This window comes from Cydia amplana, chromosome 7 (assembly GCF_948474715.1).
Source record: "Cydia amplana chromosome 7, ilCydAmpl1.1, whole genome shotgun sequence".
Taxonomy (NCBI): Eukaryota; Metazoa; Arthropoda; class Insecta; order Lepidoptera; family Tortricidae; genus Cydia; species Cydia amplana.
The window spans coordinates 11,453,161-11,471,100 of NC_086075.1; the positions used below are offsets into that span (position 1 = coordinate 11,453,161).

At 36.8% G+C, this 17,940-nt stretch overlaps 1 protein-coding gene across 1 annotated transcript in view; it reads right to left on the minus strand.

The window, feature by feature from the left end:
* The window catches only part of LOC134649764 (uncharacterized), a 127,537-nt gene extending 125,471 nt beyond the window's left edge, over positions 1 to 2,066 (minus strand). Inside the window, exon 1 of the mRNA XM_063504594.1 lies at positions 1,321 to 2,066. Within this exon, the coding sequence (XP_063360664.1) occupies positions 1,321 to 1,377 (57 nt within the window). The 5' untranslated portion in view covers positions 1,378 to 2,066. The remainder of the gene's footprint in view (positions 1 to 1,320) is intronic.
* Between the last annotated feature and the right edge of the window lie 15,874 nt (positions 2,067 to 17,940).

Below are 17,940 nucleotides of genomic sequence, written 5' to 3' on the forward strand. Positions count from 1 at the left end.
TTTCCTTTTTTGCCTTTTCTAAAGAAACAGTATTACGGTACTAAACGTTTCTGCATTTGAACAGTGTACAACATAATTGAGATGATAACAAAAATTCATGTTGACCAAACAACAATGCCGAAACGGAATAATTAATAAATAGTATTACTACCATTTTAATTTAGCCAGTAAAAAACAACTAAACATCAATTTCTACAGAGCACGGTGCCGTAATCATTTTAAGCAACCGTTTCACATACGCACAATACTTTACGTAACCCCCAATTAATGTAGCTTCTGGATTATGTAGCATGGGGAGTAATTAATTATTTCTCAGTTTAATTTAACCGTATTGCAACTAAACTACTTTGGTAACTAGGTATGTAAGAAGTTTGCGATACCGCAGTTTCATTATCGTGCTATTAAAATTATCGTATAAACAGAGTGTTTGAAAGTGATTGCTGAGTAATGGCATTACTAATTAAAAGTATCATTTACCAATAACCAACGTGGAAAGTTATTTTCACGCATTTTTTATTTACTTACCAACTACGAGCTAATAATCTATTGTTAATGCTAATGTGTAACGCGACATGTTCTGCTCGTAAAATATATACGTATATTAGTAATAGGAAAGTTGTTTTCATCATACATTATAATACCTATGTAGAGTATATAGGTATGTAATAAGCTAAGGCTAATTCGTTTTAGGAAGGAAAATTGTTCTGTACCTTCTTCCGCAAGTCACGATCACATGCTTAGGTACTGGTAAGTAAGTATAAGAATACACTCGTGGTAACATGTGCGAATATTCTTGAGTCAATGCACTTAAGTGTATCGATTCAGGAAGAACAAAATACCTTGAATTTTGTTTAATGACATTGACTTATGCAATGCGAATATTCAGGCGTCCATTTTGTAAACACCTACACTTTTTACAAGTTTGGGCATTTCATGAAAGCGATACAATCGCCGTTCAGTTCAATGCTGTTCTCCATTGTTTGATACTGATCGTGTGACCCTGCGGCTGAGGAGATTAATGAAGATTAATCAAGTTTAACGACGCCGGATGCTGGTCGACGACGACTAGAATTATGACGGTTGCTCTCAGAGACTATTATTATCCACTTATTGTGTATATTTATATATAATTGAATCAATTAACAATTTAAAAAACTGGTAAAAATTATGACATTTGCTTTCCATTTTATATGTAAGATGGGGTATTGGCACAGATATAATATGGGTATTGGGAACTCTCTCACGTGGAAAGTTTTTCCCTTGCAACAATAGGATATTAGACTATAAAAATCAATGACAGCGAAATGCAGTTTCACGTACCATATCGCACTGCGCGTCAGTATCGTCGTCATAGAAGATGTCTGTACAGTCGTCCATCCTGCGGCTTGACTTCACTGCTCCGCCAGGCGCCGCGGCCCCTCACCAGCCCGCCGGGCCACCTGCATCCGAGCAGTCCTAGCACGCACTGATACCACCAGCACAACCACAAAATGCGATAACAACTAATTCGCGAAATTCGGGAGAATCCGATGAGTCACGCGATCAGACTGCCGAGATGCAACACTCAGACCCCGCGGCGGTATAGCGTGTGGGTGTCCTTAACTAGACGCGACGAGCCGCGTAGTCAGATTGAATGGCTTAGACTTTGATAATGAATTTTTTGTCGATCGCGGATGAGTGCACCCAGGTTTTCCAGACGGTGTTTTTGTGATGTACTGCGTAGAATGCCGAGGCCGGGGGCGCGCGCACCACAGGGGTGCATTGATCGCACTTCCACTGCGCATGTGCCCGTGAATTTCTCGGCGGTTTTGACATTTGCTACGCCGACGCAATTGAACCTTTTATTTGGTCTATAAGTATAGCACCGGCGGCGGCGCGGCGCTGTTGTATAGGTAATTGTTTGCATTACAATTCTTTATTGGAAAGTAATCATACTTGTTTGCTACAACAATGCGTCGCCCCGAAAACAAGTAGTTTCTATTACCTTCGCATTTGTAACAGCGTTATACAATTTTTATCTTGAAGAGAATTCTATTATATGCCACGTCTCACGCTCTTTCTGTTTAAAAGTAAAACGCCTTTGTCTAGGTACTCGTTATGCATCAGATAACTTTTTTTATAAATAAATTAATCATTAAGATCTGCTGGGGTACTATATAAAAAGTATGTGAATGCTGCTGCGCCCTGTATGGGAAGTTTCTCTGTCCATGAATAGAACCTAGTTTAACTGGGTTCACTTTTATTCTCAAGCAAGTTGGCAGTCTGAGGAACTTGGTCATTATGGATAATTTTACTAGTAGGTACATAACATACTTATTATTATTAATAAGTATATACTTCCAGGATCCAGTAATATCCTCTATCGTGGAAATGAAATGACATGCTTGAACATGCCAGTAAAGTTGTGCGTGATCGCAATCTCAAGACAATTTATTAAGTACCGACATAATAACATTAATAGCTAATATCCTGTTCAAGCTCAATAGATTTAATCATTAGGCATTTACGTTATATAGCATACCGTCGGAAATCGGATTGAGGGCTGAGTCCCGACACCCCACATCCGATGATAATTACCTTCAGTTAGGCCCACATCTTAGGCCTTACCGATGACATTCGTCTGATGTCTACAGATCGGCAAAATGAAGCACAAACGAAATTTAAGAAGGGACCGAGTATCAAGGTGGAGAGTGGAATATTTTGGCTCGTAGGCTAGTGGTGGCACAATCAAATTTAATATACCTAAAGTCGGACTAAGCAAACTCTGCATGGTATTTGCAATGAAAAATTGTGGAAAATATGATGTTTATAAGGACACGCCCTCACTTCATTCTATTCAAGTAGGTGCAAAGTTAACTTAGACTGACTCTATCGTCCGATAGCCGACGAAGCATTGTCATGGTCGCTGATATCCATCATGTCGCCGGATAATGACAAATGTGTTGCATTTTATTACTTGCTCCTGATCCCCGATTTAAGTCTTTGACATATCAGTACAGGGTAACATGATAGAGCTTTTATCGATTAAGCAATATCCTTATCCGCCATGTCTTAATCTCAACGCTCTTTAATCTGTATTTACAAATGTTAAACCCGCACTTTCAGACAAGTTGTCAAAACGTTAGACGACAGGTGCAAAGTTAAACGTTGAACTATGTCAAGGCATCGGGACTCAGGCGTTCACTTGGTTAGGCAGGTTGTTTCCCGCTTTAACCTTTTAATCTCGGCGGGCACGATAGTAAAACTTAGGTATTTAGAAGTTTTGATATACAGCAAGGAACGTTTATTCCACGCCTCTCCTAATCTTTTAATAGAAAGAACATTTGTGGACAATGGATCTGGTAGTGCCTTGAAATAAAATAAAATAAATGCAAAAAAATATTGTTCATAGAATATTTTACAATATAATAACATTTTTTTTCCGAGTTCATTGACTTTGCCGTTGCATTGATAACAGGTTAGGGTGGGAAAACCGCGTTTCCTGCTCTTGTGCAGCGTGTGAGAACTTACATGATTATAAACACGTGTGCAAGAAGTGATTTAAACTAATTGACGCGCAGGATACGAGAGCCATGAGATTGATGAGATAATATTGATAAACATGCTTAGCGACGTTTCGCAAGAAAATATTTCAGGTACTTACTAGAGCTAGAGGCAATATAATTGCAATGCAAGTGAACTAATATTGAAGAAATGCATGAAAATAAATGCAGTTTAGAAGAAAACGTACAAAAGTATTTACAGTTATGTTCAGAAAATGATACAAATTACTTCGCGAATAATATGAGACTAAAAATGGGAGAAGAGAACTTCCATTGCTAATCCTGTAATAATTGTTTGCACAGTACGTTGCGTGCGTTGTAATACATAATTTGCACAGTGCGGTAACTTACAAAAACTCAAAATTACGCTTCTCATTTCGCTCACGCTCGTAGTTCGTAGTAGCACGATCTTTAGATTATTGATACGTTGCCAAATAAGTTTTTTGTTACGTAGTCACCCGCTAGCACCTATTTTGTTCTACCTATTTAAAGTGTGGCCTTGGTGTAGAATTTATCATTCATCAGGTTTAGGTACCTTTTGAAAGTATAATTTCATTAAACTTAATTAGCTCTAAATCACGCAGTAAACGTAAAAGGGTCAATTTCACCAAACGAGCATTTTTGTCTAATTCCCATGGAATTTTGAAATACCAACATTACACAAAAAAAATTATGCTGATAATTTGATAAAAAATATAATAAATATTAATTTTCTTATGGGGTAAAAATATTCATAAAACTATAAAAGTTATTTCAATTTAAAAGTTTGGTCAGGGCACGGGAATTAGTGTGTCCATGGGAATTAGATTTTACTAGCACGTAAATTAGAACATAGCACAGGAATTGTTTTCTTAACTTATTTTGGTAGTTAAAACTATTATTTATGTATATTTTAATCTACAATAATATACTTCGACCATACTGAAGTGGCATCGAATATTTACCTTCTTTAATTTTAGTTTCGGACGACAAATCTACGAAAGTATGATACACTAAAAACTACGTATTTGACTAATCGTTTCCTTGATTTTAATGGCAACTAATCTCTCTTTCTTAGTAAAATATACATATTTCAAAACAATACTTTGAGTAGTTGCGTAAACTTGTCCGCCTTACATACAAAACTATTCATTAAAAAGTGTCATTATGTATCTGCATGTAGATAGGTACAAGGTGTATGATCTGGTATATGGCCGTATAGGAAATGATACTAAGAAATAAATAGGGGCACAGAGAGAAGAAGTTATTGTGTAAGTTAATCTGAAGAAATCGAATATGCTGCCTTCATAAATTCCTAACACAAAAAATTGTTTGACCACATATGAGGTAAGGTGGGGTAAAGCTATCACCGGGGTAAGACTATCACAGACAGACAGACATGACGAATCCATAAGGGTTCCGTTTTTTGCCATTTGGCTACGGAACCCTAATAAGGTATCTAATAGTATTACGGTTTTAATACCCCCTGGCACTGACTAAAATAACCGACTTGGTCTTGATCTCAAAACTTTTTTATAGTAGAAGAACTGCGTTGCGAGACTTGCATCTTTTTACATGTAATGTTTTTGATAGGATCCCATCTCTTTTTGTAGGCTGTCCTTCTTTTCAGGTAATCATACCCATACCATACTGATACTATGTATACACATATATCAAAACTATACACATCTTTATACATACTCACATCGTACATCGTAGTGTACCTTTACTTTCCCTACTAATTGTAACTTGTAAGAACTAAAAGGTAAATTTGTTATCGCATATATTTCTAGGATTACAAACTTATTTATGCAGTTATTAGATCTTTAGAACATGACTAATATTGCAGTATTACGTTTCAAATTTGGAACTTGTGGGTATGCTAGAAGTACCTTAGAATAATGATGATCGTGAGTGATTGTGTCAGTGACAAAACTAAGGGATTATAAAGTGCATTAATTCTTAGACTGTTCAAATTAAATGTTATTTTGATAGAATGTTATTGAGATTTGATGGTACGGCCGTGCCACTTTGTTTTGCTCGACTTGGCGGCGGCACTGCCGTGCCCCCAGATCCTTTGTCCTTCCCCGGGCCTCAAACTATCTCCATGCCAAATATCATCAACATAATATTGGTTCAGCGGTTTAAGCATGACGAGATAACAGACAGACAGACAGAGGTACTTTCGCATTTATAATATAGTAAGAATAGGATATATTTAATTTTTCTTGTATTAGAAAAGCTAATTTATAACAACTAATCTATTAAACGAGCAATTCTTGTATATATTTCGGGGATCTCGGAAACGGCTCTAACGATTTCGATGAAATTTGATCATATATGAGGGTTTTCTGGGGTGAAAAATCGATCTAGCTAGGTGTTATCTCTGGAAACACGCGCATTTTTGAGTTTTTAGGTAGGTATATGTTTTCCAAGCAAAGCTCAGTCTCCCAGATATTTAAACTTTATACGGCATACGCTGTCAGCTGTCAAATTTACAAAAAAAAAATGCAAATTTGACTCATTTTGTTTCATGTAACCTTAGGTACAGGTATTATAATATGTAATCATTCCAGAAATAGTTTTATGTTTATATAATATTTTAATGTTATAATATGATCAATGAATAAGGTAAGGTGGGGCAAGACTAACAGTACAAGGATTCCATACAAGTGATAGTCTTACCCCGGTGTCGTCTTACCCCACCTTACCTTACGTATTAAAATTGCCCGGGTTATTCGGGTCCACCCTGTATGTACTATAATACTTATACTAAAAAACCGTTCACAGATTTTTGTGCATTCTTTAAGATTTCCTTAAATGTAAAATAAAAAGATATACTTCATATTATTATTACATATAATATATATTCAATGCCAATATATATATGTAATAATAATATGATGTAAACATTGCCAATTAACTTACAGTGCCCCCAATAAAAGATTTGTTGACAATATATGTAATACTTTCTAATTCCCGTGCCACTTAATCAGCTGTTTTAGGTAAATATGCTATGGGAATTAGGGCACGGAAATTAGAATTCGTAATAAAAAAATTCGCCAAAAATTTAATTCGTGTTTGACCAAACTGTTATGTTATCCCTTACATAAAGATACATAAAGGGCTCCTAAATATGACAATTGTTATTGAAAAGCTATGTGGAAAATAAAATTTATAAGGGGCATCGAAATTAGAAAAAAATTGTCGCCCACCCGGCTTCCGAAATACTTACGCGATTTGCTCGAACACGCCGCGGCTTGATGTAAGTCCGCTTGCTTTGAGAGACAGCCGAATACTGCCAGTACAGGTGAGGCGGGATACGAGGCGGTTCAAATACAAACGTCGGCTGTCAGAGCCCTTTGAGTTTTGCCAACGAAATTGTACTCGCGCGCTCGGACAAAATTTAAACATCGATCACGAGTTATTTACCACAATGAAGTTAATAGTGTATGTGCTCAGTGATAGTAAATATCATCTAGTTTAAGTATTTGACACTAAATTAGTGATACTGATGTAGAATTTTTCGTAGGATTTTTCATTATACTCAAAAGTCGATTCCGGACAGGGCACGGGAGTAGTAATTTGAGCCTTTAGGTATTTTTAAGTGTACTCTAAAAACCAACTAATCAGTGAATTCATATGGAACTCGGTGTGAAAGGGTGACTTCTTTATGTAAAAAAAAATGGTAAGTATTATCTGATGCTAACCCGCGATTTTCATCACGGACAGAAAAAAAATCGTGTTCAGAAATTGACCCAAAAAGTTAAAAACATTGAAATGTAAAACGCTTGGTTAATTATTTGCTTAGATGTTTTGTAGGATGTTGGTATCAGATACCTAACTTAAACTTTGTAAAGTTGTAAGTTAAAATCGACCTGTTTAAAAAAAATATCTTGACATGCGTGCAATAAACAAAGAGAAATAATACAAATAATGACACACCGGACTCGTAGGTTTGCGAAAGATGAAGTTGCATCAGTGCAATGACATGCAGCCGGCTGCGACTCTAATCGCTGCAATTTCCGACCGGCACATTGTCCGCCCGCAAACAATACAAGGAGACCGATTCTGTATTAACAAATTGTATGTTTTAATCTCGTTTTGATACGACCTTGAGTCGTGCCATTTAGATAAGGCGTCTCACGCTCACCAACGAGTTACCTGAGAATTGTACATCGACAAATGCCAAACGATAAGTAAAACTGTATCGGGAATATCGGGATGACAGATGCTACGAACGGGCTAATGACTACATTACATTATTTAAGTTTGTATTGATTGGCGTTTTCTATGTACGACGGTCATCTTGGCTGGGCCTCCTGACTGCATTTCGTCAGTATCACTGACTCAGCATTAATGGTCGTATCAAAACAAGATGAAACCCGTATCAAATTGTGAAAACCGAATTGGCTTCGGGTGCCTTTCTATAAAAACAACCTAAATCCTCCCAACCGTGTAATATACGAGTGCTAAATCAACACACACTTCCACAAAACGCCTATAATTTAAATGTTATCTATTGTTAAATAATAGCATTACAAGACGTAGATTTAATAAAAATAGATTTAACAAGACGTAGATTTAACAAAATTAGACTTTCATATTAACGGGTCAAGAGCCTCTATAATATGAAGATAACTTGTTCATGTATTAATTTGCGATTACATAACAGTAAGGGCGTTTATTTTATTTGCTCGTATGTTGTGAAATTAGTTCATGGCTAAAGGCCGTTAACGAATTTTACAATTCAATACTCTTTATTGACAGCTTTTCAAAACTAAACTCCTTATTAAATTGCTGCATTGCTAGAACATCATTATCACTCCAATTAGCGTGATAGTATTATTTTTAAATATGTAAATATTAAACAATAGTTTAATTAGATCGTAAAAAGCAAATTTTACAAGTAAGTAAGTAAGTACCATTGATTATGACAGGCACAATAATCTACACACCTTTAAGTCTGCATTCATAATGTTTTTTATTTTATTTCAAATTGCATCATTACAGAATATCATTATCATTACCATCTAAAATGGAGATGGGATTAAAGATAATGTGCTTTTTCACATGTTCATGTCGTGATAATGAAAAACCCATGCACATCATTTGCACACGAATACGGGGTCATACTTAAGGTCCAAATGGGGAAAACCGGTAAAAGATAATTTGTAAATGGCGCTCTTCTCGATTCCATATGACGAGAGAGGGAGACAAACGTTGGATGGTCCTTAACACACACTCGGTTATTCTTGTGAAAAAAAAAAACAATTTTATTTTACAGTTTTTCGGAAAACGGTTGATTTGATTCCCCATTATTACATTGTAGTCACGAAAAAAAAGCAAACTCTACCCATTTTAAAATGTAAGGATCATCATTGGTAGGTGTTGTTATTATGACAGTCGCCTCCCCGTTGACAACGGCAACCTGTCTGTCAAGCAAAATTGTCTGTGTTTATTCAAGCGAGGATATTAGTTGGTCTGTGGTATTAGATGTGGTTGTTGGCAGCCGCAGATGGCGGTCATTCCCCCGCTTCCTGCTCGACCGCATTCCTGCTCTACGTGCGTACAAAACTCCCGAGGGATTCCAATGCCATTATGCTGCATTGTGCTGTTACTTAACTCCTGATTTAATTATTGTGGACAAATGGATATTGTGTATATAATCTTGCTGAATTAACATACCATTACCGAGAAATTTTATATGCCAAAAGACTGGCCTTGTGTTGTGTGTTGTCTGTGCACGTTACCTTAATTACTACTTCTAGTCTAACCTTTAATTAAAATACCGTTTACTACTGGGATCTCTAAAAAATGATTTATTGTTAGGGTTCCGTACCTCAAAAGGAATTGAAAAAAAAAACACAAAATAGTTCTTTACCTATAGATGACAGGAAAACCTATTAGAGTCTGTGCGGAAAGAGAAGAGTCGTGGAATGTATGGGGCCCAATACATTCCACGACTCTTCTCTTTCCGAACAGACTCTAGAAATGTGCAGTCAAGTGTCAGTTGGACTTAATGTACGGAACCCTTGGAACGCGAGTCCGACTCGCACTTGGCGGGTTTTGTTTAATGGAAGCTACTGCCATTGCCACTTTAAAGATCTCTCTATCTATATAAATAGGTATCATAATAATAGCTTCAATCGAATTGTGTAATTTTCACTATATAGATTACTATTCAAATTTCAAATGCTGTGTTCGTCGTCTATCATCGTCATTGTGAACTTATGTCATTATCGGTTGCTTTTTTATACGCGACCACAAATTTCAAATCAACAATCAATTGAATACAGTTTTTTAAGTGAGATCATTGAACTGATTTTCTTTCATTGATCTAAGTGTCCGTTTGTTAAAATACGTAATTAGCAGTAGGTACGGTCGAGTTCACAACCATCTTTACAAGCCAACGTTCCAAAAAAATATATACATGACCGGATTATCAGTGTCTTAGGGGCGTGTAAATATATTTTTGGAACGTTGTTGGCTTGTAAAGATGTTTGTGAACTGGACTGTACAAGATTGCGGTCACGATAAATGCTATGATTCAATATTTATTCAAGCTATCAGTATTCGATCTTTTACGTGTACATAACGAATGTTACGAAATATTTTGATTGTATCTTTTGGTACAAAAACTAAACTATTTCCCAGCATTGATCCGGTGCGGTAGGTAATGGTCTGATGTTTTCTATTTACTACATCGGTTCTTCGACGTTATAAATCCCATTTATCTACATTGATATTGCAGATACTCTGTCTTTTGAAAGGATTGTTCAACGTCCAATGTTAATTGAGGATTAAAAGTGAGTGGACTCAGGTTATCCAAGAGGGCACTAACTTATTGATAGAAATCATAATATAACCTAATAATGTGTCTCCCTATCTCGCGTGTCGATTAGAGACACGTCCGAATGACGCATCTCTAATTGGGAATGCAGTTATGCCGCGACCGGCGCCGGCGCAGCCTCCGCTGCATACCGGTTGTTCGACGCTTTTCACGCAAGTTATGTACAAAAAACGTACAGGTAATTGATACGTACCTCTGGAACAAAAATCGGCCAAAATGTGTCATAATTATTGCGTCCCGTCAAAAGTTTTTTGACTCAAAACCCATCTGCCACAGTAGAAAGCTTTTTTGTTTTTACGATAAGACCGCCTGTTGTCGAGTTTCTGTATTCATTGTATAGGTGAACCAGGATCTATTGAGGGTGCGCCATGTTACGGAAATTTGTTGGTACTAATTTCTAGCAATGGCAACAATTTTAATAATAGACAACATCTACCCTCTATGATAGTTGTCAATATTGACAATGTAAACATTGCTTTGTCTAGTTTCGTGTGAATTATTATTAGACTGCAATAATCATGCCGAAAGTTTTAGATTTTACAGAGAAAAAAAGTTGTAAATAGTGTATATAGTTATTTATTGGAAAAAAAACGTGCGGGAGAGAAATTTCTTCCATTAGAAAACATAACGAAATTAGCATCTGAATTGACGGGTAAGTTTCAAACTTATGGACAAATGTCACTATAGTCAGGTCGTCACGATTTGGTTGATGTCTTGTAATAATTTGATTTGTGTATTAGGTGTATCGCATGCATCGGTATCACGGATTGCTAGCGAAGGGCGTAAGGGCGGAATTAAATGACCAAACCTAAAAAAAAGAAAACAAAAAAGAAAATAGATTTGGATGATATTCACGCTATTCATTTTATCTAAATCGAGTCAGCCATTTAAGCGTAAAAACCGAAGAAATATCCAAACATCAAACTTCGCACTTATTAAAGTTGTCGGAATAAAACAAAAATCATCTGCCAATTTCCATTGTCCCCACTATACAAATTGTTGCTATATAAAATTCAAAACGAGCGCCCTCTTGACAATACTCCCAAAGTTCTGGTTTACCTATATAGATATACGACTTATATGAGGCTCAGGCATTCAGACGATTCAGATCAACCTACCTATTAACTATGGCCTTCTGAGACCCAGAAGCATTTGTTTTGTTTTTGAATTTGGAACCCTTAGTTACTCAATGAAAGTTCAAAATATTTTTTGGAAAATGTACAAAAATTTGTACGCAGGGACTTAGGAGGATAGGGGGAGTTCATAGAACTTTATTTTTCAGACTTGAGTACTTTTTAGGGTTCCGTACCCAAAGGGTAAAAAAAGGGACCCTATTACTAAGACTTCGCTGTCCGTCCGTCCGTCCGTCCGTCCGTCTGTCACCAGGCTGTATCTCATGAACCGCGATAGCTAGACAGTTGAAATTTTCACAAATGATGTATCTATCTCTGATGCCGCTATAACAACAAATACTAAAAATAAAATAAAATAAATATTTAAGGGGGGCTCCCATACAACAAACACGATTCTTTTGCTCTATTTTTTGTTGATGGTGCGGTGCGGGAGTCCGACTCGCTCTTGGCCGCTTTTTCTTCTACCTACGAGCTACCTAAAATAAGTTTCTTATGAAAAGAACATAATTATTTTCCTAAGTAAACTTCTGAGGAATGCAATTACCCTTACGAAAGAATAACAATGGAATTAGGTAATATAATGTGAACCCGAAGCTTCACAAGTTAACGCATTGTTTTTCATAATTAAACGCTGTATATGGGCGGACGGATTGTCAAGACATGTGTTGCGCAAGAGCAGAATACACGGTTATGTTTAGGGAAATTGTTCTAAGAAGTCTTGTATCACTATTGTAAATAAATATTCTCTGTATATATATAAGTAGGTACCTACATAAAAAAAGTAACTATTCCAAAACTAAAACTATTCACTTTACTTATTCACTTTTAACGTTAAACTTTAACCGCATTTTAAATGCTCCCTCTGATTTAACAAGATAACACTTCTTCATGCTGCCATTAGGGAAATCAGATTTATCCTTTTAGAATGACCTTTAAAATAAAATCCTGAGAAAATTCAAAGGTCGATCAAAATGCGAAACGTAAACACTGACTGTCTGTTTGCAATCACGATTCTCGCTTTAGCGAGTTTTATCTAACCTGTTGGGATCACGGCTATCGTCATTAGAGGCAGATTTACCGGCATTCGGAGCTAATCTTGAGGGATAGTGGTGAAAGGGCTCTCGAAAGTTACACTGGCATAACCCCCGCGCCCTGGGCGAGCATTTGAGTCTATTCGCCGGTTCGTAATAGACATGTGAATCTCGAATCACTTTGTAATGTATACTTATTGTGGATTGGCGACCCTATTTTTGGAGAAGCACGCGATGAAAAGCATGTCACCGGAAACAAATGGATTTCCACCCTACCAGGCGTACAAGTACATACGGCCCACACCAATTTAGGTGTCTATTAGCCATAGTAGTTGCCGACTTGCCGCGCACCGCTACGGAACGGACGCCCGCTCGCGCTTGCGCCACCTAGCGGTCATATTTGTCGTAATAGACGCGTTTTGTTAGAGAGTGAATCTTCTGTACCTAGTACTATTTTTTATTCTGTGACCCTACAAAAAAATATGAACTTCGGTTTAATTCTAAAGAAACTGAGCAATTTTACGTAACGGAACAAAAATGTTTATTAATATTTTAGCGAATGCGTAGGTACCTACTAACACAATGGTGTAGGAATCTTATTAAAATCATACCTATTTGCTAATTTGTACAGCTTAAATTTTAGATACATAAAATGTTGATCAAATTTCATCGAACCGTGCTTGGACTTCGCCAAAAAATGGACATCTGAAAACCCTCCCTTTGTTTAAGTATTACTGAATCGCGATTAGAAAGGGATTGAGATAGCTGTCAATCCATATTGATTTTGACGTAAGTGTATGGAAATCTGTTATTTCTAATCCCTTTCTGATCGCGGCATGATAATAAATGAATTGTGTTTATCTTTTATGTTAATTTCTTATTTTCTCATGACGAAATAAGACTATTTTTTATTGAGTTCGAAGATATTTTTCGAAGATAGTTTAGATACAAGCAGCGATACGATTACTTAACGGTTCCCCGAAAACCTCACACGGTATAATCAAATTGCAGCTAATTCAATGGAAACGGGAAATTCTATGGAAGTAAAACACAAGTCAATACCTACCTTCTCACAATTCTCACAGGGCCCTTGCATTGAATCTGAATGGGTGATTATTATAATGTAGGAGTAACGAGAACAATTTATTTATCTCCGATTTACTTGTGAATTTAAGATTCAGATTGAGCGAGCCAGCATAATAGAAATGAAGGGTTCCTCACAGATCTAGGATTTTCGCTTAGTTCTGTGGTACCTACCTACTACCTAGACCTACCCTATTTTCGCGGATGCGCGCACATTTCCTTTTCATACTCAGCAGTCGCGTTTATTTCTCCGGAAAAAAAGAAATCGGACGAGTGCGAGTCGGACTCGCCCACCGAGGGTTTCGTACAAATTTAACTTATTTTCCAAATAGGTAGCAGCCTCTTATTTTTGGCACAGGTACTTTATGTACTCCGAAATCTGCATCCCGTCTATTGCAGAAAAGCCGCTTTCGAAGTTCTCGGAACAAACTTAGTTTGACCTACGTTTAATTGGTAAGTATATGCAGGAGTACTTATACCATACTGTAGTCTGTAGGACGCTAGGATGTTTAGTATTCACCCAAGCTTTCACCTTAATCAAGGAAGATGATCTTGCAGATGCTTTACGAGCTAGTTGTACGAGTAAGTATCTACATATTACGTGTTTAGAACTGAAAAGGTGCAACCGCATTCGAATCTCTGTGACGCATAAGTCGGTTTATACTTCAGTGTACCTATATACGTAATATCAACAGAATTTGTTGTCATTAGTTTAACTGAGTACCTTTTATATAGTTTAACCGTTTAACCTTTTTATGATGAAATGTCTAGTTATTTTGATCTCGTTATGTGACTGAAGTATTCTCATAATGTTTGCGCCAGCGCCAGTCGATTTCTATATTTGAACCTCTTGTATGATAAAATTGATAAAGTATGTGTGGAAAGAGAAAAGTCGTGAAATGTAACGGATCCATCATCAAATACATTCTACGACTCTTCTCTTTCCACACAGACTCTAAGGATCCTAACCGATTTTTTAGAAAGGTTAAAATCTCCTTGATGCTGCCGCTGGTATCTGACAATTTTCTTGATAAATGAGTGAATTCGGCGGCGGCGGGCATTAATACCCCTACCTACTGCAATTCGTCTGTTACTCATTTTATCAAGAAAATCAACAGATAGAGCGGCGACATCAACGTCCCCGCAGTAATGTCGCAAAAGCAATGCAGCTGCTACATACGACAACCCAATATAACCTTTAGGCTGACAAAAAGCTGTATCTCGATAGAACAATCGACATGTAGGCAATTTAATGCCAAGTCGGAACTTCGGAAGGCGGAAACATAGTCGCAACGTAGTCGGGTTTTTGCTCAAAACAATGCGAGACACGAAGAGGCAAGTGTCTCACCAAGGCATTTAGATTCGAGTGAAAGTCATCAAAATGTTTCCTGTTGTTAACTAATTCAAATATTCATTCTAGTTTTTTATGGGCATTCATTTGAATCCTCTAGTCCGTTTCTAGTTGGTCTAAGCTGTTTATTTGCCTGGAATCCTCGGTCAGCCTGAAGTCACTAATCTTCATCTCTACATTTCATTCCTGATCAATCTATTAAACTCCTTGGCTATAGGCACATTAGAAAAGTGTAGATACTAACATACACCATGGATATGTGAAAAAGCCCAAAGCGATACAGTAGTACTTTTTTTGTGTAAGTACTTCGAATTTTAGTATAATACCGTCCTCTACAGGTCGCAATTCTCAACCGATTCACGTGAAATTTTTTCAGCAGGTTTGAATTTAATAGGTATATTTTTTGTCGATTTACTTTTTGTATTTTTTTTCAAAATGGCGGAGCCATACATTTATTCAGTTTTAAGTTATATTCGCGAGGTCTACAGCCAATTAGATTTGTGAAATTGTGCTTCATAAAAAAATGTTAATGATTTAATTGCGTAAGAGGCAACAGGAGTGGTCGTATATGTCTCCATACAAACGTACTCGACTGTTTCCTCCGTGAGTTTTGAAGCTAGAGCAATGATTTTTTCAACACAGATTAATATTTTCAATATCTGTGTCAGACCGTTTTGCTTTTTTTGATATTGTTGTTTTTTAAGGCGCTAGAGTCCTTCAAAAATGGCCAATATGGCCTAATTGACTATGCCGCAATGAGAGGCGTGGTATTCAAAACTGATATCAATTAGCAAAAAAAGCAAAACGGTCCGACACAGATAATTTCATAATCATTTAGATTTCCAAATTTGGTTACGATTGGTTAAGTTTTGGAGGAGGAAACAGTCGAGTACGAAACCTCGATTTTTGAGATTTTTACGCAGGATTTTTTGCCTTGTCCTTATCGCACTAGTTTTAGGAGCTGCTTCCGTTAGCGAGACGGGTATATTTACCTAAAATATTTAAATCTCAGCTCCTGTTTCGTCTTAACTACCCTTGCCCTTGCCCTTGTGGCCTATTAGCTAAATACATGTTTGAGTTGAGTCTTGAGTCTAACGAGAAGATTGAATCAAAGTTAAGCTGCAATTTATGTAGTTTGACGCGACTAAACATAGTTATGTAGTTCCTTTAGTAAAGATTTATCATTGTCCAACTCAACTGACCAGCCAAGGCGTAGGACAAATGATAGTAAATGACATCACGACCGCACGATTGCCCCAACTCGTGAGTCTGGACGTCATCCGGAGAAAATCGTATCAATTCTCCCATAAAACTATCCCTTTCAATATGTAAGAAGAATGAAAGAGACCGTTAACGAAGAACGTCGTGAGCACTGGAAGCTCTACAATTGACACAAGCCAGTAAATAGCACGTAGTCTCGATAAAATTATTGTTTGTCTTCAAGCTAACGGTGTTAAAGCACTGGTGCAGTTACCTAGATGGTTTATTGCAACAGAAGAAATACTAAGTACACTGTTGTGAGTAGCGATTGAGTATTTGTGCTAGTTTAATCTGTTCTGAGTATACTTGTAACCGCTATAGACCAGATACCCTGCTTATAAGTGAAATAGTATACCTACCTGCAGCATATACCCGTAATGACTTTACTTAATATCAAAGTCCGTACTAAGAGTGGCTATCAATTGCTTCCTTATTCATATTCATGTATAAGAAGCCATGTCGGTGGTAAATGAGACGAAACCAGGTTTTGCGTTCCTCTTATTTCGAAACAACTTCCAGTATCGCTTATTCGGAGGTTACATAAAAGACTGCCTCCATTTTGGGACTTGCCGTATGATTTGGCACATACTTGATTACGAAAAAGAACTTTATCGATAAACAGGAAAGTAGTCTTGCAGAAGGTGAGATACTTTTTAGGCATATACATAGGTATATATCTTTATCTACTCACTACGATATTACTTGCGCTATACCTAATTGAAAGAAAGAAAAACAGGTGATATTTAGTAAACATGGTAAGATTGGTAAGGAAACATTCGGGTCATATATACACGTCTTTTATAGTATATATATATATATATATATATATGCTTAACTCGTTCGCGTCTTTCCTGTGGACATCGTTAAGTTATGGAATTTTGTTATACTGCACCCTTACAGACGGGATACATTTTTTCAATACTTGAGACTCAAATTGATTGTATATTGTCATAGAAGTGACCTTTTTAAAAATGTGTTTGACCTATTCATAGTTTACAACCTACGCTCTTCGTATTATCTTCTACATTTGTACAACCATAAACTCGGAACTCCAAGTCTTTCAGTAGGTACACAATGAACGATGTTACCGATGCGAAACTTTCCCTCCCATAATGGATCAATTTACCTTTGTATCCATGTAGGCAATGTAGGTTTGTTTAAAATAAGATCTGTACGTGTTATACTTTCACGCGGAACGAAACGGGAGACGTCGCGGTCAATCCACGAATGATTTGATTTGTTTGCGGTCTTTTGCGGTCGATATGCATCGGTGCATTGGTTTCAAGTTACACATTCAAAAAGTTAAGAGAAATTAAGAATTACCTGACACATTTTTTTAAAGCATTTAATTTTCAGAACCAAATTAATGGAAACAGAGTTTCACTTGTTTAATCAGATCTCGCTTGTTATCTGTGTCTAGTTTCTTTTCTGCGATTAAAGGAAATATATTATACTCTGGCAACCCACAGTAGGTAAAAAGGCACGAAATTCAAAATCGATCTTTCGCTTAATTTCCAAATTTGCCGCCTTTTCCTAATCACAATAAAGCTGTACTAGCTGTAGAGTACTTACATTAACCTAAAGTCTGATCAGAGATTTATTTTCTACAATTTCTTGTCGGACTTAAATATTTGGATGTCACCAGTATCACCACAGACGGCACTGACGCCTATAGCCTGATTACTTACTGATAGGTGCTGAAATGAGC